General features: G+C 35.3%; 1 protein-coding gene across 1 annotated transcript in view; it reads right to left on the bottom strand.

Annotated features, from left to right (window-relative positions):
• Positions 1-24,313, bottom strand: part of Ubxn7 (UBX domain protein 7) — a 54,068-nt gene that overhangs the window by 14,922 nt on the left and 14,833 nt on the right. Inside the window, exons 2-6 of the mRNA XM_015486818.2 lie at positions 20,581-20,728; positions 17,977-18,044; positions 10,790-10,855; positions 9,147-9,259; positions 1,349-1,495 (exon numbers count right to left, since the gene is read on the bottom strand). Coding sequence (XP_015342304.1) covers positions 1,349-1,495; positions 9,147-9,259; positions 10,790-10,855; positions 17,977-18,044; positions 20,581-20,728 — 542 coding nt within the window. The remainder of the gene's footprint in view (positions 1-1,348; positions 1,496-9,146; positions 9,260-10,789; positions 10,856-17,976; positions 18,045-20,580; positions 20,729-24,313) is intronic.

A 24,313-nucleotide genomic window follows, 5' to 3' on the forward strand; every position in this document is an offset into this window, starting at 1 on the left:
AAATTAACAAATAAGAGGAAAGAAAGAAAGAAAGGAAGGAAGGAAGGAAGGAAGGAAAGAAAGAAAGAAAGAAAGAAAGAAAGAAAGAAAGAAAGAAGGAAAGAAGGAAAGAAGGAAAGAAGGAAAGAAGGAAAGAAGGAAGGAAAGAAAGAAAGAAAGAAAGAAAGAAACTACAGCTGAATGTGGTGGTGCATGCAAAGAAAAAAAACTATAGAGTCAAGAATACTAAGTGGTATGTCTAGGGATATAAAGTTAGTATATCAGGGATCAGGATGAAGGCATATATATATAGCTTAGGGTTATGCACAAGATCCTGTGTTCAATCCCTAGCCAGAGACAGAGAGAGAAAGAAAGAGAGCTCGTGCGCGCGCGCCAAATATAACAGAAACAGAATGTGAAAAGAGAGAGAGAGAGAGAGAGAGAGAGTGAGCGAGCACTGGCCCCACATAACATAGACAGAATGAAGGCCAAACTGAAAATCCAAGTCTTACTCAAATGTTTTCCCATTACTTCAAAGTCATCTTAGTCAAATGTTTTCCCATTACTTCAAATTATACACAAGCCACTAGTCACTAGCCCCAAATAGCTCTCTGAAGAACTTGAAATTGGCTAGTCCAAACTGAGATGGCCTAAGTATGGAAACAGACACCACATCTTGAAGATTTAACACACACACAAAGCAAAACATCCCATTGATATTTTTATATTTGTTATATGATAAATATATCAATTTAAACAAAATATATTATTAAATTAATTTCACCCTTTTCTTCTTTCTTTTCTTTTTTTTTGGTATAGAGGATTAAACTCAGGGGTACTTGACCACTGAGCCACACCCCCAGCCCTATTTTATATTTTACTCAGAGACAGGAGACAGGAGATAGGGTCTCACTCAGTTGCTTAGCACCTTCCTTGCCTGTTGCTAAGGCTGGCTTTGAACTCAAACAATCCTCCTGTCTCAGCCTCCTGAGCCGCTGGGATTACAGAAGTGAGCCACTGTGCTCGGCCACAGCACACTCATTTCTTTTAATATAGCTAATAGAAAGCTTAAAATTATCTAAGTGGCTTACATTATAGTCCTACTGAACAGTACAGTAGCTGTACATTCACTCTATCAAGATGCTTCTGGGATGAGTGTTGGTTTATAAGAACTCTTCCCTTTGGGAGTTCTCCATTGCTGTCCTTTCACTTGCCTTTACTATTTCAGCCATTATGGGTGGTCTATATGTCAAGTTTTAACTCAGTTTTCCCAATTTAACACCTAATCCCTCCTCCCCTAAATACCACACTATAGAAATTAAATACCACAACAATTCTTCAACTTCAAAATTCAATAAACTCTTCTCACCTGCCAGAAAATGAAATGCTCCCGGATAATATTCTTCACAGCTTCATTGCTCCATACATCTCGGTTGAGACATTGGCATGCAAAATCTTGTACATTTTGAATATTTATCATCAGCCACTTATTCTGCATCTGGCCACACTCTTTGGCCTGTAAGAGAAAATTATACAACATTTGTTAAAAATAGTTTCTACTTGGTGAGTGATTTGTTTCAGAATTCAGAAGCTGTCCTTTCAATATAAATATTAAGCTCTTTATATCAGGAGTTTTCAGTGTTTATACATTATTTACAATTACTTTCCATATAGGTACATAACTACACTATCCATTTCAAACATTTCTCAAACTTAAAATAAACTATTTTCTTTTTAACCCACTGTCACAATGAATTTAAAAAATGTTTAAATATATTTATACCAGAAAAGAATTCTATAAACTTAAGATCAACAATTCACAAATTGTATTCTCTTCCAATCCCTGTCAACAAATATACCTCTCCTTTTTAACTGGAGTGTGTATATTACTTTATGCTGTTTAATCTTCATCATAATTTTCTATAATACTTCCAAATATCATATTCATTACATTTATTAGGCATATTCTATCTTGTAGAATCACCCTAGATGTTTTAATAAAAGCTACTGAGCACTATTACCTCTTAAGAGTTGTTTTCCTAAAAGACTGAGAATAATCTCCACATGATCCCTAATTTATAGCACAAATCATGAGTGTGAACTTTTTGTTTCATAAAGACTCTGAAATGTTGTTAAATGTGAAATGAATGGTACAAAAGCAAATGAGAAAATGCAGTCTCAAAGAAATCTTTGCACAGGAATAATGACAAGAAAGTCATATTTTTTGTATTTTTCTGGAACAATATTCTTTTCCCTATCAGTTTGTCATGGAATCAATAAATTCTGTATAATAGTAATCAAAGAACACGCATCATTCTGAGGAGTATCAGAAAATGTAAGACTATTTTCTGTTTTAAAATGGTTTACACAATTTTAATAAAGCTCTTTTTTGTGTGCATGAATTCCCCAGAGATAATTCTTTTCTAATATTTGCTTACTGATTCCACAGGTGAAAAGTCACATTATAAAAAGAAGTACTCCTGTACTCAGCCAGCAAACTATCTTTACTGGTGAAAGTTTTATTTTAAAGCATATAAATATAATAAGACAACTCCTTGCTCTTTGAAAGCAATTTTGTTCCATTTAATTCTTTATCTACTTGCAAAGATTTAATAAGTGATTTAAAAAGGAGTAATTAAACTGCCTTATCTAAAGAAAAAGTATTAAAAGAAAAAAAGTCCCAGATTTTTAGAGACTAAAGAATATATATTGTTGTAATAGTAAATTTATGTAAGATTGCCCACAACTACAACACTGACAAGAAAAAATAAATATATAAAGCTGAAAATGAATAAAGTTCTAGAGTTAAAAACGATGATGAGGGGCTGGGGATGTGGCTCAAGCGGTAGCACGCTCCCCTGGCATGAGTGCAGCCCGGGTTCAATCCTCAGCACCACATACAAAAGATGTTGTGTCCACCGAAAACTAAAAAATAAATATTGAAATTATCTTTCTCTGTCTCTCTTAAAAAAACAAACAAACAAAAAAACGATGATGAGTCATTTACTTTGTTTTTTAAAACTTGTTTATTGACATTCACGCTTTTATTAATTCAGATTCAGCCATTCAATAAATACTAAATATCTACCAGTTTTCAGGTAGAGTTATAGATCCTGAAGTTATAGCAGTTACCAAACACAAAAATCCATTCCCTCATAAATCTTACATTGGAGAAGAAACCTATACCAGCAAAAGAAATTTGAAGTTGATAGTATTATCCACACTGAAGATAAAGGTAACAATACTGCTAGAAGAAAGGATCCAAATATGACACGACTTCCAGATAGAGCAACAATATTAGGAGAAATAAAAAAGAGTCCTGAATAATTCTAGAGATTATACAACACGGATACAATTATTAATTTTGCATTATACACTGAATATTGGCTGAGAGTAGATTTTGGAAGCTCTTACCATGAGCGGGGGTAACTACGAAAGGTGACGGACAGATTAATTTGCTTGACTGTAAGTAATCACTTCACTATGTACAGCAAAACAGCATGCTGCACATTTTAAATATATACAATTAAATAAGAGGAAGATAAAGTCTTACATAATTTCACTAAGTATACCAATTACACAAGTTAAGGACTGGAGGTGGGAGTAGGCTATGGGACAAATGAGCAATTTCCCTCTTGAAATCTATTTGTCTGTTCTAAGTCAACATTCAAAAACCATTATGAGGAGACCCATGTGCAAAACCATGGGAGACAAGCATCTTTTTCCCAGTCCCAGGTAGATCAGGAAAGCATGAAAAACAAAAATCAGAGGAAAAAAATATATTTCAGTAAATATACATAAATAAAATCAAGGAAATATATTAAAATATGCATATGCACAGTGGGGAAATTAAAATTATAATAAAAATATTATTTCCCCTAATTTCTTTATTTAAACAGAGTAAAACTAAATGTAAGCTATACAGTTAGCTCTCCACACTCTTTGGATTCAACCACAGCTGGGAAATATTCAGGGAAAAAAATTCCAGAACATTCCAAAAAGTAAACTTGCATTTGCTACATGCAGAACACTATGTTGAATTCACACAAATGAAGAATGAAGTCATGTGTAGGCATACCCTGCTATAACTTTCTACATTTCACAGATCCTCAGTCTCTATCTGGCACTTGTTGTTTGAGCACTGTTTACCATGTGTTTCATTCAAGAACTATGGAGGCAGGCCTACAATAACCGCCTTTGTGCTGAACATGCATGGACCTTTTTTTGATCATAATTCCCCAAACAATATAGTATAACAATTATCTACAGAGCATTTATATTGCATTTGGTATTGTAAATAATCTTGAGATGATTAAATGTATACAAGGATGTATGCTATATGCAAATACTACATCATTTTATATAAGGGACTTGAGTTTTTCTTCAAATTGTACTTGTAGGGTATTTTGGTCACAGTAATGCAAAAACTAGCTAAAACAGATATTGGCACTAGAAATTGGGATCACTGCTATAACTGACCATGTGGTTCAGATGCCTTTGGTGCTGATATGTGAGAGGAAATTTGAAAAGTATAACTTGAAAAAGTTTTAGATTTTGTAAGTAGAGCTTAAAGCGTGATTCTGGTGGGAGCTCAGAAGACCAGATGCCAACAGGAATGTGGACTGTGCTCATGAGGTTTCAGAGGAAAATGAGTACTCTACTGACAACTTGACTAGAGAGCCTTCTGTTATATTCTGGCAAAGAACTTGGCTAAATTTTTGCTCACGTCCTGAGATTCTGTGTGAGGCTAAATTTATAAATGATGGATAAATTAATCTAGCAGAGGAAATTTCCAGGCAGCATAGCATTCAGGCTGTGGCATGGATATTGCTGGCAGCTTTAAGCCAGGTTTACTGTGAGAACTGGAAGCAAAAAGCACAGGAGAATTTTATAAAACTTGCAACCTGGCCAGAAAAGTGTGTATAAAACTGAGACCAAAGAAGGTATGGTTATTGAAGAGATAACAGCCACCAAAGAGATGCTAAGTACTCTGCAAAGAGGCAACAGGAAAGATGCTTTGAATGCATTTCAGGAGTTGGCAAAGCCATACCTGCTGAAGGTTTAAGGGCATTGAAATAAAAATTATTTTTAAGACAGAGAAGAAAGAGGGGGGGCACCCTATTTGCATAGGGAAGCCTAAGAAATTGTTTCACTGTGCTCAGCCACTCAGAGGCCGTTGGAGCCATGAAGGTCCAAGGGGGACCATCTACTGCTAAAGCTGGTCATAGACCGTGGTGTCATCTATATGGTGCTGATTCTGCAGGAATGCAGGATGGTGGAATTTGGAGGTCACAAGGCTTACACTGAAATTTCAAAGGAAGGCCTAGAAGGCCAGGAAAAGGGCAAATGGGTTGGAGTTCCTGCAGGCATCCTCTGAGAAGGCAATGCACAAAATTGTGAAAGTGAAGCTAAAGGTGGAATGGAGACTCCTGGAATTAAGAGATATCAGTAATATGGACTGTCTGTCAAGGAAAGCTGCTTTCTGCAAAGACAGTTAGGCTAGGAGGCTACAAGTACTGCAACCAGGAAGGCCAAGAGATGGGCCTTGCCAAACCCTTTGGAGCTCACATCTCAAAAACGTGCTGTAGATGCTGAACATAAAGTTGCAGAACCTAATGTTTGCCTGGCTGGGTTTAGGTCTTATTTTGGTCCCATTCATTCTTTGTATGCCACTATTCCCCACTTTGGAATGAGAATGTTTACTCAGTGTCACTGTACATTAGGACATGTGGCCTGCTTTTAATTTTTACAGGGGCTCACAGCCAAGAGTTTGCCTTAAGTCTCAGATGAGACTTTGCACTTGAACTTTTGGGAAATGCTGGAACTATTCAGACTATAGGTACTCTTGGATATGGATATGAGCTTCTGCAGGTGAGGTGCAGAAAGTTATGGTTTGGATATGAAGTGTCCGCTCAAAGCTCCTGTGTCAATGCAGGACTATCCAGGGGTGAAATAACTAAGAGGTGTAACTTAATCAGTCCCATCCTAGTTTAAATGGACTACCTGGGTGTTAATTTAGGTGGGTGAGGTGTAGCTGCAGGAAGGGGGTTACTGGGGGTGTGCCCTGGAAGGGCTATTCTTCCTGTGGCCCCTTCCCCTTTCTCCCTCTGCTTCCTGGTCACCATGAAGAGAGCAGCACTCTTCTACCACCCCTCCCTGGGGCCCGGAGCAAGGGAGTTGGCCATCTATGGACTGAAACCTCAAAAACTCTGAGCCCACAGTAAACTTTTCCTCCCCTAAGGTGTTCTTGTCAGATATTTCCATCATAGTCATACAAAGCTGACTAAAATAGGTACCAGATACACATTATCCCCATGTCAGTCTGAGAAACTGCAGTTTTATCTTAAGTATTTGGATTTCTTAGTTTCTACTGCAACAAGATGTGGCCATATTATCAAGTTCTAATCAATAAGATGTGAGCAGAAGTGATGTGTACAACTTATAGATTGTGCCTTTAATAGGAAAAGCCATAACCTACTCAGGCCCTTCCCTCCTCCATGCTGGCTAGAAAACAAACACAGTGGTAAGTCATCTTGACTCATTGAAAAGAACAAGGAAGAACTACAGCACAATATAAAAACACAAAAATAACTGTAGCTCTAATAACTACTTGAAGTAGACCATCCTAACAGCCTAGCCTTCTCTAACTTAAGCTACTCATTTTTTCCCTGTCTCTGTCACATACAATATAATCTTTTTTTGGCAGAACTGAGGATTTAACTTAGGGCTTTGCAGATGCGAGGCAAACTCTCAACTACTGAGTTACATTCCCAACCCTGTTTACTTTGAGACACAGTTGTCCAACTAAGCTACCTAAATTGCTCTGAACTTGCCTCAGTCTCCTAAAAAGCTAGGATTATAGTCAGGTGGTACAAGGCTACATATAGTCCGATCTTAACTCTGAAATATATAATCTCCATCATGCAGAAAAGGTCTCAATAAATATGTATCAAATGACTAAGTGAATTAATCAATTTCTCATTTGGTTAGCATGCCCTAGAAATAGTCTCTGAATATGATTTGTCTAGTTACACTAGTTCCTAAACCTGTAAAACTGTGGCCCAGATTTATATATAATATGTAGATGGAACTTGAGGGTCTTCCCTGAGCAGCCAGAGTATCCCCCCAATTTTTAACATCTACCTCTTTAAACGTCAATGACTTGCATATTCCTTCCCTTACTTTTACTTACTTTGATATTATTAAGAAATATCTAATCACAATGAAATGCCTGTGTTTTCTGAGTTCTTATATCACTTATGACTTGCAAATATTTACAATTAGTATTATCAGTTTAAAAGAAAAAGAATGAATTATTGGAAACAATACGGTCATGAAATACAAAGAAAAAAAGTGACAAAATTCAGGACAGTACAAAAGAAATTCACAATATTTCTCAATAAACAAACAAACAAAAAAAAAAAAACACTCCTTTTTTTTTTTTTTGGTATTGGGGATTGAACCCTAGCCACAGCCACAGCCCTTTTTATATTTTACTTAGAGACAGGATCTCACTGAGATGCTTCAGGACTCTCTAAGTTGCTGAGGTTAGCACTGAACTTACTATCCTCCTGCCTCAGCCTCCCAGACCGCTGGGATTATAAGCATGCACCACTGGGCCCAGCAAGCTATTGCTTTTTATTAGCCCAAAGTTATCAAATTAAACCCAGCTCAGTTATTGCATTAAGCTCTAGAACAACTTGAAAGTTAATAAAAACAGAAAACATGCCATACAACCCAGATCCTTTTAGTCTTTCATATTGCTGCTTTTCAGTTCAATGGCTTTATTATAACTGGAACACTAGAAAAGATAGGCAGTTGCAATGTTAAGATCACAAGGGAAAAGACAACTATGGGAACATCCAATCTGATATCTTTGAGCGGATGAATGAACATCAATGATTCCCTCCCTCAACTCTAGGCTGATTAAATGACAAAAATAAACTGAGCTACATTCCCAGCCTTTATAATTTTTATGTTGAAACAGAAATCAAGTTAGATATCCCTAACTTGCCCAGGTTGGGCTCCAACTTACAATCCTTCTGCCTCAGCCTCTGAAGTCATTGGGATTAAAGGTATGCACCATCATGCCAAGCAGATGATTCATTCTTATCATAGATCTTGGCAAGTTCACCACACCATGTTTTCTTCTTTACTTATTGAGAACTTTTACCTTTTCACTTAAAGGAAAATACTTCATACCTTCTCATTAGCCACCAGTATCATTACTGCTAAGTTTTGGGGCCACTATTAAATAATAGCTATTTCAATGTTAGCACTATAATACTGTGACAGTTGACATAATAACTAACATGGATTCTATGTAATTAACAGGTGGGTACTATATATCATAGGGACTGTCCTAAGTATAGTGACACAAGATTTCATTATATTACTCATAAGAGTCTACAATTTAAAATTTATGAATTATTTCTAGAATTTTCAATTTAATATTTTTGAACTTGGGTTTCTCAAACAATGGAGAGTGAAACTTCAGATAAAGGACAACTATTGGGCTAGGGTTGTGGCTCAGTGGTAGAGCACTCGCTTAGCAAGTGCGAGGCCCTGGGTTTGATCCTCAGCACCACATAAAAATAAATAAAATAAAGGTATTCTGTCCAATTACAACTAAAATATAAAAAAAAATTTTTTAAAGGGATAACTACTACACAACTCTAGGCTGACTAAATGAAAAAATAAACTCATTTGGTCAAATCAACCTTATTGGAGTTTTCTGTTATATGATAAACTTAAAATTCCGAGGACAATACAAAAGAAATTCACGGTATTTCTCAGTGAACAAACAAAAAGCTACAGGCAAAAGATGCCTACAAATCATAAATAGTTAAACATTCACATACTATTCTCAGTAGTAAGTCAAAGATAAATAAACTAAAAGTAAGGTTTTTAAGAAGCTATCAAAATGTCAGAGATTCTAAAATGATACCACACAAGGCTTTTCAGAGAATACCATCAAACTAGCACTCTCAATCTACTGCTATTAGAAATGGATTTTGTAAATTGCAGGCAGAAACATAAACCAATGTAATCTTTAGGTGTATCATGTAAAAATACTTATTAATATGCCAATTCCTTTTTGTTCTTAGGCAGAAAAATGGTGTTGAGAATGCAGAAGGTTTTAAGGCATTGAATCTTCAACAACTTACTGTTTCAAAGCTGCCTTTATGCATCAAGTCAATGGGTGGCCGGAACAAATCTGCAAGGGTAGTTAGTTTTTTATCTATTGCTCCTCCATTTCTTAGCTCCTGTTCTTGCCGAACTGCAACACAGAGGATGAAAAAGTTTCAATTGGCCAGTAAAATAAAAGACCCATGAATTACATTAAAAAAAAGCTGTCTAAACTAGAAGAATTACTGAACAATGTACTTGACCGCCAATGCAAATATCTAATGCTGACTTTAGAAAAAATAAAATAAAAAGGTTGATCAGGAGGGAGTCTTACGACTCGGTAGTGTTCCTGATCCAAATAATAAAAGCAGATAATTAATTTAAAATAATCATTTGGGGCTCAGGTGTAACTCAGTGGTACAGCATTTAATTAGCATGTTCATGACCCCGAGTTCAATCTCTAGCACCTTCCTCCCCCCAAAAAAGTCATCTAAAATAATTCCTTTCATATATTCAAAAACGAACTTTACTTTGGAAAAATATTTACATTTATCTAATTTGGAAAGTAAAATTAATACATGTGTTGCTTCTAACTATATCTTTTGAGACTCCGCCAGTATGGATGATGACCAATGCAGACATTCCCAATGTTTCCAAGATAACAAGATCAGTCTGTCCCTCAACAAGCTCATAAGTAAACTACAAAATCAAGCACAGTCCAAGAGTTCCTCATAATTTCTCATAACACTGTCCTTTTCGTAGGATTCCATTGCTAACCCAATACTAAGTCCTCTAAAAATATATGGCCAAGATTCTTCTAACTCATTCTATTAAAAGATATGAATCTATAATCCCAGCTACTCAGGCAGACGTAGGAGGAATGAAAGTTGGAGACCAATGAGTATAATTATTGAGTCCCTGCCTCAAAATAAAAAATAAAAAGGAGCCGGGCAACAGTGGAGCAGACCTATATTATAGGCACAGGTCTATAATCCCAGAGACTCAGGAAGCTGAGGCAGGAGGATCGCAAGTTCAAAGCCAGCCTCAGCAACTTAGTGTAGCCTAAGCAATGTAGGGAGACTCTGTCTCAAAATAAAACATAAAAAAGGCTGGAATGTGGCTCAGTGGTTAAGTGCCCCTGGGTTCAATCCCTAGTACCAAAATATAAAATAAAAAAATAAAATAAAAAGGGCTGGGGATATAGCTCAGTGGTAGAGCACCCCAGGTTCAACCTTCTGTACCACCCAAAATCTTATTCCAAATAACTGTAGTTAAAACATTGATGATGGCTGCTTTGGGTCATGTGCATTTTCTTCTCTTTTTCAATCCAACCTAACAGTTTTTGTTATAGTCATTTCTTCCACTGACAGATGGGATCCTGAGGAATATCAGTTTTTCATTTCCTTAGAATCACCTTTAAGTGCTCATGAACAAGCTAAATTGATAAACTACCAGATTTCTTACGTTATTTCCATCTCCATTATTATTCCTCTATAACCAAATAGGTTAGAAAATAACAACAATTTAGCTCAGAGTGAGTTCATCATAAACAGACTGAATTCATAATTTCATTTTTCCAATAAATTGAATTCTCAAAACAATTATGCCTAATATTAATTATTTTTTCCATTTTAATAGGAAGGGGAAGAAGGAGATAATAAACTTGGTCCAAGATACCTACTAGTTTCAGTTTGAAAATCCCGGAAACCATCAAATATTGAGCGGGCAGGTCGTCGTCTTTTAGGAGCTTTAGGGGGAAAAATAGAACTGATCAAAAAAGTTAAGCATTAATTTTGAAACTTAATTCTAGAAACTTCCTTATCTATAAGTTCTAAAACACTTATATATTCAAAATGATACCCACCCACAAAAAATAAAGTTTTAAAAACTTTTAAGTCATTCATAATTAATCTAACCATCTTCAGCACAATCATGTTTTACAAATGAGAAAATTAAAGCCCAGTAAGAAGGAGAGCTGACCAAGACAAAAAGCGAAGAACCCAGTGGTAATATTAGGAAGAAAGATTTTTAGGGCAATTCTACATGTAGATGAAATAATACATGCTGTAAATGTCCAATTCAGGTTAGCCAAAGGTATATGACTATCCTTTGGTATACCACTTGAATAACCAAGACTCAAAAATTGTCTTAGTGAATGGATGCACATGAAGAATTGTAAACACCAAAAAAAATCTTGAATTTTAGAAGGAAAAAGAAATCCCACTATAACATAATAGCTTAGTAACGGAAAAGTGAATAGAATAGACAGTCTTCTGTTCCCCTGTATGGTGTCTACTACCCAGTCTTTAGGTATTTTATAGGTTAGATCTAGAGCACCATCATCAAAATATTATCTTTCATATAAAGTGGTCTTAAGAAATTACCAAACCACTTAGTACATTATAATAAATAAGGCCATTTAATGATTTTTTTCAATATATAGTTATTACGGTAGCTTTATGGCAAGCCTGGCCAGCATATAACCAGAACATTCCATATTAATGAATAATGATTAGCAGCAGGATAAGATAGAGTATAACATCCCCTACCCCATGCCAAAGCATCCTTCTCAACAACCTGTATTTGTCATTACACAGGACAATTATTTCCATGAAAACTACTAAATAAAAAACATAACAACAAAAAAAATGTGGAATCACATGTTTAAAACCTTCGTTCTTGTTAAAAAAAAAACAATATATATATATATATCACTCACATGTCTATATATCAATATTTATGTTAAAGAATTTTAAAGAATTGCTAGACACAGTAGGACGCTCCTATAATTCCGGATACTCAGAAAGCTAAGGAAGGTGGATCATAATTTGAGGCCACCCTGGGCAATTTAGCAAGACTTTGTCTCAAAAAGTAAAAGGGGCTGGACATGTTGTACTTCAATGGTAGAGTTACCCCTGGTTCGATCCCCAGTACCACAAGGGGGAAAAAAAAAAAGAAAAAAAGCAAGCAAGAAAATATGGATTTTCAGACCATCTTCACATTATTTTATATCTACTGATATTCTTTTAGTTGAAATATAGGAATAAAATTAAAATTCAGCCCCACACAGGCATGTAGTTACAAAACAGAGAAGCGTTTTAATAATCTTATTAGATAACTGTGGATATTTTTTGATACTATGCCAAAACTCAACTAGTGGAAGTTTCTTTTTTATTATGTGGTCTTGAAAAAACATGAATAATATATATGTATACATGATTGCTTCTTCAATTTAATCAGTAAGGTTCAATGTTCAGTTTCTTTTTTTGCCCCATTTTTAAAAACTGGTCCATTACAGTTGTACATGATGGTGGGATTTAATGTCATATATTTGTACATCCACAAAATATAATTTGGCCACTATTGTTCCCCAGTATTTATTTCCCTTTCCTCTGCCCGCCTCCCTCTCTCTGGTTCCTTTTCCTCTATCCTACTGATCTTCCTTCAATTTTCACGAGTCTCTCCTACACATACAACCTTTCCATTCCTTTTTTTAATCTTCCACATATGAGAAAAAACATATGACCCTTGACTTTATGAATTTGGCTTATTTTGCTCAGCATGTTTTCAAGTTCCATCCTGTTTCCTGCAAATGATATAATTCCATTCTTTATGGCACATAAAACTCCAATGTGTATATGTACTACACTCTTTCTTCATTCATCCATTGACAGCCAGCCAGGCTGGTTCCAAATTTAGTTACTGTGAATTATGGTGTTATAAATATGGATATGCATGTATTGCTAGAGTATGATGACTTTAATAAATACTGAGTAGTGGTATAGCTGGGTTATACAGTGGGGTTCCAATTGCCTGGTCTCTTGAGGAAACTCCATACTGATTCCATTATGGTTGTACTAACTCCACCAAGAGTGTAAAAGTGTTCCTTTTTCTCCACATCCTCTCCAGCATTTATTATTGCTTGTATTCTTTACTTGTTTTTAATTTTTGTGTGTGTGTTGTGGTACTGAGGATTGAACCCAGTGCCTCACATGAGCCAGGCAAGCGCTCTATCACTGAGCCACAACTCCAGCCTCTTATTGTTTGTATTCTTGATGGCTGTCATTCTAACTGGAAGTGAGATGAAATCTCATGTAGCTTTGATTTGCATTTCCCTAATTGCTAAAGATGTTGAACATTCTTTCATATATTTGTTAGCCATTTGTATTTCTTCTTTTAAACCTGTCTGCTTAGTTCATTTTCCCATATCAATTGGGTTATTTTTTGTTGGTGGTTAGTTTTGAGTTCTTTATATATTCTGGATATCAATCTTCTTTTAAGAAAAATAGCTAGTAAAGATTTTCTCCCACTCTGTAGATTCTCTCTTCACATTTTTAATTGTGTGCTGTGCAGAAGCTTTTTAATTTGATTCCATCCCATTCATTAACTCCTGGCATTATTTCCTAAGCTTGAGAAAGTCAATGCCTGTACCTATATGGAGTGTTGACCCTACATTTTCTTCTAGGAGTTGCTTAGTTTCTAGTCTAATTCCTAGGTCCTTGATCATTTTGAGTTCATTTTTGTGTAAGGTGAGAGATATGTATAGTCTCATTCTTCTATATATGGATAACCAGTTTTCCCAGCACCATTTGTTAAAAATGCTGTCTTTTTGGGCTGGAGTTGTGGCTCAGTGGCAGAACGCTTGCCTTGCACATGTGAGGCACTGGGTTTGATCCACAACACCACATAAAAAAGAAACAAACAAAATAAAGATATTTAAAAAGAACTTATTTAAAACAAAAATGCTGTCTTTTCTCCAGTGTATATTTTTAGGGCCTTTGTCAAGGATCAGATGACTATTATCTGTGTGGTATGTCTCTGTGTCTGTTGTTATGCTAGTACCATACAGTTTTTGTTACAATAGCTCTGTAATATGACTTGAAGTCAGGTATTGTGATACTTCCAGCATTGCTCTTTTGGCTTAGAACTGCTGTGGGAATTCTGGGTCTTTTAAGTGGTAAAAGGTTTGTTGCAGCATGAAACCTAAAATCTTATCAATGAGCTTTTCATATTTTGTCCTATTAAAATCCATTATTCTAGGTGGCAGGCGGTCTCTAAAATGAACCCCAATTATCCCTTACTAGGGCTTCATTAACTGCTCTTCAAAAGGCCCATGTATGAAACGTTTGGTTCCCACTTCATGATGCTATTTGGGAGGTGGTGGAGTACTTGAGACATGAAGCCTAGCAGGAGGAAGTTAGGCCTTTAAAAGTATGCCCTTAAAGGAGGATGCCAGGCTCTTCCTCTTTTTGCTTCCTGACTGCCACGATGTGAGCTGCTTCTTCCTCCAGGTGCTCCCACCATTATGTTCTTCTGCTTTGTCCCTGGACCAAAAACAGTGACATTTGTCGACTGAAACTCCAAAACTGTGATCCAAAATAAACCCTTCCTATTTTTAAATTGATTATCCCAAGTACTTTGCTATAGCAACACAAAACTTACACATACATCCCTTTCTCCCATTATTTATAATCTATATGTGAATACCCTGATTATTGATGGTATCAAATAGAATGTGGCAGAAGAGATGGGATGGCATGGCATTTCCAAAAAGACAGTAGCTTCCATCTTGGGCAGTCCTCTCTGACTCTCATTTGCTCTGTGATAAAGAAGTTATATTGCTAACCAAGAGTGTTAAAGGAGATCCTCCTCCATTCAAGCTTTGAGATGACTTATAGCCAGCAGACACCTTGATTAGGGACCCTAACCAAAGGCACCCAGCTAAGCTATGCTTGGATTCTTGACCCATAGAAACTGTCATATAACAAAATATTTGTTTGTTTTCAGCAGTTTAATTTTGGAGCAATGTGTTACACAGCAATAAATATCTAATACAATCCATCTTGAAGTATGAATTAATCTTACCAGTGCATAATATTTTATAATATCATGCATTGGTCATTTAACAGTACTTATTCACTGACCTAAGTAAACATTCCAAATATGGACCATTTCATTACAATATCAAAAAACCAACAAACTAACCAATAAAACATCTGTTAAGGGCTGGGGTTAGAGGACTTGTCTGGCACATATGAGGCACTAGGTTCAATCCTCTTAGCACCACATAAAAAATAAATAAATATGGGTATTGTGTCTAGTTACAACTAAAAAATATTTTTTAAAAAATCTGTTAATGTTACTACTGATTTGAGAAAAAAAGTCTTTAAGTACTGGGGAGGTATTAAGCTTACAATAGTGGATTCAATTTTTCTAAAATTCTGATTTTACTTGAAAACTCTTTAAAAATCACTGATAGGATTGTGGCTGTAGCTCAGTGGTAGAGCACTTGCCTAGCATGTGTGAGGCACTGGGTTCGATCCTCAGCACCACATAAATGAATAAATATTTTTTTAAAAAAGATCAATGATAATAAGTATTATCAGTTATCTTGAAGAAACAAGTTCACTCTTCATTTTCTTTTTTTTCCTTGTGGTGCTGAGGATTGAACCCAGGGCCTTTTGCATGAGAGGCAAGCACTCTATCAACTGAGCTATATCCTCAGCCCTCACTCTTTATTTTCAAGAACATGTCTGCCAAGTCCCCAAATCTAATTATACTGTCAGCAAAAAGTTGCTAATTTCAACTCAAATAACCGTACAAGTATTTCTGATTATGACAACCACAGTACTTTCAGCATGCAAAAGTGTATTCTACATACACATCCTATTTCAGAGTATTTTGAAAATGTATATTCACAAGTAAAGACTTAATGAAAATAATCCTTTTTAATGCTTCATCAAGAATACTACAAAAGACAGCCGGGCACGGTGGTGCATGCCTATAATCCCAGAGGCTCGGAAGGCTGAGACAGGAGGATCATGAGTACAAAGCCAGCCTCAGCAAAAGCAAGGCACTAAGCAACTCAGTGAGAACCTGTCTCTAAATAAAATATAAAATAGGGCTAGGGATGTGGCTCAATGGTTAAGTGCCCCTAAGTTCAATCCCTGGTACAAAAAAAAAAAAAAAAAAAAATTATAAAAGAAAACTGCCTTTTTAATTATTTTGTAAATTGAGCATGTGACTGTGAAGAAGTCTATGACTAGTGATACAGTTTGGTGCCACTGCCCTAATCAACTAAGATGCTGACAGTCTGACCCAGCATTCCACACTGCTTTTAAACCATCAATTCAAATGTCACTCTGGTGAAAAGGACAAACAACTTCTTAGCATTATTATAAAAATAGTTTTAACTTTGCAGACCCCCTAAAAGGGCATTAGGAACTCCCAGATCACCCTTTAAAACCATGCTTTAAATCAATACCTGTCCTAAGAAGAAAACATTTCTGCAAAGACCCTAGTCAAGTTATAAGAAGACCTAATAATGACAAGACTGACTTTTTAACTGTATAAAGTCACTCTCCCTCCTGAGTGTATGTCATTCTAGAAGAAGAAGAAAAAAGTGTGGTTTTAAATGAAATCCTGTTTGCTTCTGTTCAACAGCAAGACAAAAATTCATTTCCTATGGTTTTACCACTCAAAGATCTTGCCTATGCCTTTAAATAAAGAGAAGATAAAGCTTCTACGAACATTATTCTTCAGCTCCAAAATCAGTTCATAGCATTTGTATGGAAAAATATGAACAACATATTATTATATCTGATATAATAACAGCACAATGACTGGCTGACCTGAATAGTTCAGAAAGGATTATTATAGTATTCTGATTTCAACATTTCCCCCCAACTTTATTTATTTCTGAATCTAGAAATATTCATACACACACATCCATATATGCAAGTTTCATGTCTGCAGATCAACACTGGGAGAAAAATTTGAGAGAAAAAGAAAATGATTCCATACTCAACACATAAAGACTTTAGTGTCACTATTCCCTAAACAATGCAACAACTATTTGCAAAGCATTTAAATTATATGGGATATTATAAGTAAATTAGAAACTATTTAAAGTATACAGGAGGACATGCATAGATTATATGCAAATATTAAGCCATTTTATTCAGAGACTTGAGCAACCATGAATTTTGGTATCCACAGAAGAAGGTGTGAGGGAGAGTCTTCTAGAATCAACTCTCTGTACACATAAGACAACTGCATTTTTATTTCTTGGTATAGTAAAGTCTATAAAAGACTGCCAAGTTAAAAGTCTATCTTTAAAAAACTCTCAACTTCAAAATATGATATGTCAAGATCATTGTACTGTCATGTGTAACTAATTAAAACAAATAAAAAATTTTAAAAAAACCTCTCAACTAAGGTGCTTTTTCAGGTCAAATGATTTGGTTAATAAAATTTTCTTCATCTTCTCACAACTTATTTCTTTTCTTCCATTGTAAAAAACTTTACATAAGTCTCTTGCTCTCAACTTACAAACTATTTCTCTACATTGCTGTTCTTAATATGTACAATATGTATTTGTTGTCTCAAAATGAAACATTAAAAAAAAAGGGCTGAAGATGTGGCTTGGTGATAATAAGAGACCCTGGGTTCAATCCCTGATACCAAAAATAATTTTTTTTTTTAAACCAGAAGCAAGGGAGTTGACTTTTTATTTATTTTTTAAGTACAGTTTGTATTTATTTTTTAACAGATATATATATATATATAGATAGATAGAGAGAGAGAGAGAGAGAGAGAGAGAGAGAGAGAGAGAGAGAGAGAATTTTAATATTTATTTTTTAGTTTTCGGTGGACACAACATCTTTGTATGTGGTGCTGAGGATCGGACCCAGGCCGCACGCATGCCAGGCGAGCATGCTACTGCTTGAGCCACATGCCCAGCCCTAAATTTTTTTTTTACAACACTTAAGTAACACCCTGAACAAGCCTTCATATTTCTTGGTTTTTAACATTAAAATCCTAGAGACAACAACAAAATCAATTAAAGGGGAAAAAAACTGAACTTACCACCAAACAAAGGTTCTGGTTCCACTAATATTTCCTGCTTTTGAGGAATTGGGGCACGAACTTCTTCTCTATTAAAAAAGTAGGAAAATATCAAATGAAAACTGTTTTCTAATACCTTCAAACTAATTATTGTGAATACATTTAAATTAAGTAAAATGAACCCCAGACTTAGTGACTTTTAGGAACCACAGTAATCATGATAAATGTGTTTTAGTTGATATCCACAGAGATGAACTAGAGTAAAATACCTTGCATAGAGACAGTCTTATAAAGACTTATAAAGACTCTTATAAAGACTGTCTATAAATATCTTATAAAGAACAAATATAAAAATAAAAAAAATATTTCCCACCCCTTCTCAGGTTCCCCACATCAAATTTTTACAGGAAAAAAGACAGGATTTACCCCCCAAAACAGACCAAAAATGGTAAAACAGGCTTAACAGAAGTACTATCACATTACCTAAAATGACAGATAATTAAATCACAAGGATATATTAAAGTGAGATCAAATAAATCAACAATGAGTTTTATGTTAAATTACAAAGGACACTAATACAGGTATAATCTTGGGTTATATTTAGTCTATTTAGTAAGTAATCTTGGGTTACTTACTAAATAGACCCAAACAGAAGATATAATTACATATCTTTTGAAAGTCAATTCTCTTCAAAGTTCACTTCCACAGGTATACTAATAATTCATCATGTAGAATTCAATGGTACAGCACCCCCTGGGTTCAATGCCCAGAACCTCAAAAAATGTATTTATTTTTAAAGCACAATTTAAAAAATACATTTTATACAATGAGAAGGGCAGATATGTGCCCCTAAATCAACTCCATCTACTATTCATGTTTCTATAAACTAAATCATGTTTTCATATTGATTCCCATTAAAAATCTGAGCCATGGTGGAGGAGAATGAAATATCACACTTGAAATAAATGGCCAACATTAACATGAAAAAAATGTTATAAAGATCCCTAAGGCCCACACTTCATGTGGAAACAATACTGTATTAATATGGAACTAGTTCAACAAAACAATACTGTATTAATATGGAACTAGTTCAACAAAAGAGGCAATTATGCCTGTATATGATCTGGTTTTTAAATTTATCTCTAATTTAGTAAAAATAAAATACTAGTATTTTGCCTCTTCATATTTAAGAGGATTCTTCTTGAATTTTATATATAATGAATGCTATAAAAAGGAATATTAAAGTCTCACTTGAGGATTTTTAAATTTTGTCTCAAAAATCAATGGCTTGGGATTCCCAGCTCTGGGGCCCCTTCTCTTCAAATAAAGTCTATCCCTATCACTTTTGCAATAAACCTGCTGCTTTCTTTAAAAAAAAAAAAAAAAAGGCTCGCCAGACGTGGAGGCATGGCATGCCCATAAGCCCAGCAGCTCGGGAGGCAGAGGCAGGAGGATGGCAAATTCAAAGCCAAAAAAAAAAAAAATCAATGGCTTTCCACCGAGAATGGTGGCATAAACCTGTAATCCCAGCTACTAGGGAGACTGTGGTCGAAGAATCCGAAATTCAAGGCCAGCCTGGGCAAATTAGTGAGACTCTGTCTCAAAATTTTTAAAAGGGGGTTGAGGTGTACCTCAGTGGTAAAGTGCTTGCCTACCATGGACAAAGCCCTGGGTAAAAAGCTCTTGCCTTGCACATGAGAGCCAGTGGGTCTGATCCTCAGCACCACATAAAAAGAAATAAATAAAATAAAGGTATTGTGTCCATCTACAACTTAAAAAAAAAAAGGCCTTTCCTTTGAGCAAGTTTCAGGCCTAATATTTTCCAAAGACAGTTGAAATTCTGCCCAACAGGTATTTATTTCAAACTCTCATGGTATTAATTGTAAAGAGCAAAACAACCAAATCTCTTCACCATTATTACTATTCTCTATTTATTATAGCTCAATAAGCTGAGAATGCTTTTAATGATTAACTATTTAAGGTAACCAAAATTATTTGTCCTTTTTTCAAAGTAAATTAACTTTTTTTTTTTTAAGTGCTAGGGATTAAACCTAGGGCCTCATGAATGCTAAGCATACACTCTACCACTGAACTATACCCCCAGACCAGAATTAGTTTTTAAAAATTTTTCATGGCAACTCACATTCCTGGGACAATTAAGAAAATCTAGAATTGGGAAATATGAGCTTTACTGGATTTCTGTATCTGCTGCTTAACTGCTATGTGGCTCAGAAAAATTGCTATGCCTCTGCTTAGCAATGTGGGCAATAATGCTGTTCTATTAAGTTCTTCCTCCCCCTTTGGCTATTGTGAGGCATTCAAGCCTTGCCTCTGGCCACAAGCCAATCCTAATCATGCAGCTTCACTCTCCACCATGCCACTGCTGGCCTCCAGGACTTCATGTGGAGCCCATGAAGTCTGACTGAGAGAGAATTTAAAAACAGACATGACAGTGCTCAAGAGAATTCAAGGTATATAAATACAAAAATTTTCACTTTATACTTTTTATGAGGCTTCCAACCTTAATTTTTTTTTCAAGACCAGAAAACGACCTAACTTTGATAAAAATGCAACTAGTTAACTTAGGCAAAGGATAGCTCCTAACAATAAAAAATAAATTCATACTCTGTATGTGGTCTGACAGTGGAGACGCTTGCTGAACTGGTACTGGGCTCTTCAGCGATTCCTCCACCATCCAAAAACATAGTGACTGCCATCTCCAGATTATTGTTGCAGGCTTCAAGCATATGTTTTCCTACACTTTCACTTGCACCTGAAATAGCAAAAGGACAGGGGGGGGGAAAAGCTTTAAAGATACCTTCTTTCATTCAGCTTCTGTTAAAATACAGAACTGCCAAGCAAATTAATAATCCTTTCGTTTTTAAATAAGTTCATTTTTACACTGTTGGCTAGCTAGTATGAAATATACAGAACTAGAAAATAATGTAGCAGCATTAAAATACTCATCTTTTATACTAAATCGAAAACTAAATAAAGCATTCCTTCGCTATTTCTTTAAATGACCTAAGTATATATTTGTTAATAAATTTTAAAAAGATAAAGAAAAATAAAAAACTACACCATTCTATAAAGTTAGAAATATTTTTCTGTTAAAAGGAATGCATTTTAGTTAGCATCTGCTTGTTACAAAGCATTTTTTTTTTTTTTAATATTTATTTTTTAGTTATCGGCGGATACAACATCTTTGTTTTGTATGTGGTGCTGAGGATCGAACCTGGGCCGCGCTCATGCCAGGTGAGCGCGCTACCGCTTGAGCCACATCCCCAGCCCCTACAAAGCATTTTTAATATGAAAGCAAGAAAAAAGTGAGACGGGTCATTTTTGTCTAAGATACATAACTAAATCAAAATCTGATAAGAAATAAGGATCTATCATTTAATACTGGTCCTTACACTGATGTATAAATAAATCTGCAGTCTGTTAAAATTAAATGTAAATTAGTGAAAACCTTTAAGAAAACAATTCTACAACAAGTACTAATGATCAAAAATACTCCTTTTTTGTCTAGTAATGTAATATGGACATCTAGTCAAAAAAATTAAATCTATGGAAAATGTATATGCATAAACTTGTCTATATATGTCCAGAGTAGCTTCAGTTAAAAATGAAAAATTGGAAACAACATAAATATCCGATAACAGAATGTAATTTAGAACATCCATTTGATTTAATACATCGTGGCCACTATAAAGTATCAGATTTTCCATTTGGGATTTTTCTTTATCTGAATCATGTCCCTTAGAATTTCTTTCTGTTGGTAGTAAATGCTCTTCTAAGTTTTTGTCTGAAAATATCTATTTTACTGTCATTCCTGAAAGATGGCTTTACTAGGTATGTCACTGCAAAGCTGACAGCTAAGTACACTGAAAACAACATTCCAATGTCCTCTGGCTTCTGTTGTTCCTAATGGGAAATCAGCTGTCAGACTAAAGAAAATAGCCATTTTTAAGATTTCTGTGACTGTGACCTGTTTCCTGTCTTTCACTCTGATTTGTTGGGACTAATTTTATTTATACTCCTCGGGATTCAGGGGATTTCCACCACTTATGGATTATCTTTTATCAATTCTAAAAATTCTTCAGTCATCTGTGAGCGATTTAGGAGCAAGCAGGAGAATAAACATGTATTGATAAAGCTCCAAAAAAAAAAAATTATTCAGTCACTTATTTGACTATTGCCTTACCCCTCAAACTATATTTCCTTCTAGAATGCCAATTAAATTATTAGAACTCTTCACTCAACCTTTCTTTCATATAGTTATTGTCTCTTTATCATTCTATGCTGCATTCATGGTTACTAACTACAAAAGCTATCTCCCATTTCACATTCTCTTTAGCTGTGCCAATCTATCTATTTAATTCAATTTAATCTTTTATAAGTTCTATTTCTATTTCCTTATCTACTTGGTCATGTTTCAGAAAACCTTAATTTTTCCATTCAAGCTTTCATTTCTTCAAGCATATTAATCAAACAAATATAGTTATTGAGACACAATATAAAATTTCTGCAGTCTCTATGGGTCAATGTTTTTCTGTTTCTCCTGGTTTTTACTGTGTGTGCCATGGTTTCTTCAAGATTTGTGATTTTTTTAAAAAAACTGATCTCGTGTGCTTTGGAATTTTAATCTGAAGATTTTTGAATTCTGGGTTGAAAGCTCATCCCTCCTAAGAGGATTTCATAGACTTTGCAAAGTCCCCACAGGTACTACTGCTAAACACGCAAACACTTTAAATATATTCTTGATTTGGAAGCTTTTCAAGACCACATGTAAAATGTTATCATCCAACAACCCTTGTTAGATATACCTGTCCCTATAAATGCACCCTCACCTCAGCATGGGTGAAACATTAAAATCTCAGCTTCATGAAGGGGAGTGATCTTTTAAATTCTTTTCCTTTGGAAGGTCCTGAACTTTGTTTCTTGTGCCCTATTTAGCTATAAAAAAGGAAATTCAAAATCATTCAATTTGGGCAGATTCCACCAAGGTGAAGGCTTATATTAAAGCTACTATATCTGCAATTCCAATTACACTTCATTTTGAGCCTCTTGCCAGCCCTTTAGCCTTGCTGTGAGAAATTGAAGTGCTGACTCTACTCCTGTACCTCTCATTTATTTTCAATTTACTACTACGAATATGGGTTTAGATCAAGTCCTTAACACTTCATACTTGATTACAACAGGATCCAAACTGATCATCATTCTATCTTCCACCTTGCTGCCAACATGTATTCCAAAATAACAAGTATGGTTCTATCATCTACTTGCCACACACCCTGTTTTAAAATTCCTTAATGGTTCTCTCCTGACACTTACAGTATAAATTCCAAAGTCTTTATGATCTGGGAAGTGCTTTATGATGGGATCTCAGCTTATTTCTCTGGCATTGCCTTTCTTTTCTCTATCCTATACAATTTTACTATAGTCAAACTTAAGATACATGCTTGGAATGCCCTTTCCCCATTCAGGCCCATGCTGAGAAGCACCAGAAGTGTTACTTGTCAACGTATGTGCTAAAATACCTCCTGGTTCCCAACCCTACACTGTTGTGGTATATCAATGATGTACTGCTAAGCAGTAAATGCTGGTTTACTTTCTGGTTTCTCTGACAAAGTAGAAGCTTCTTAAACACAAGGAATGGTTTTCTTGTGCATGTATACCCAGCACCTAGCTTTATGTTTGTGCTTATGTATGATCAACGTCTAATTCACTTAGAGCTACTCATAGTGTTTTAGCTCGAGACATAATATACCAGTGTTAGGTGTGAGTCACGTCATGGGTAAGGGATAAAAAAAGTAGAAGAGAGCTTACTACCCCTTAGGGACCTCTACCCACCTAACACACTAGCACAGCTTAATAAAAGCAATCCCCACTGTGTAGGATACGGCCTTGAGCTACTATGTAGCTTGGTCCACTATACTCGCCCAGAGTTTATTGAAATTTCACTTTCAATAAACCTTTGCTTTTACTTGCCAATGTCTCACTTCTCTCAAGTCTTTTTTCAGGATACCAAGAACCCGGGCCAGGACACCCTGGGGATCCCTGCTTATGCACTGGTAACGTAGGGGAAAGAGGAGCCAGAACCACTGGCAATCTTTCTATATCTTAAATTTTGTACTTAAATTTATATGCATATATTTTGTAAATATATTTATGATTTAAATTAAACTCATAAAGCAATATAGTTACATGAAAATAACAAATAGCAAACGGGCACTTGGGATAAATAGGCTTAAGACAAAATTTTCAGTAAAAGCATCACATACAAATTTTTAAGTGGTTATATCTCAAACAATGTAAAGACAAGTAAAAAACAGCATGCTCCAAAAATTGTCAGGTG

Source organism: Marmota marmota, unplaced genomic scaffold, assembly GCF_001458135.2.
Source record: "Marmota marmota marmota unplaced genomic scaffold, marMar, whole genome shotgun sequence".
NCBI classification, from domain to species: Eukaryota; Metazoa; Chordata; class Mammalia; order Rodentia; family Sciuridae; genus Marmota; species Marmota marmota.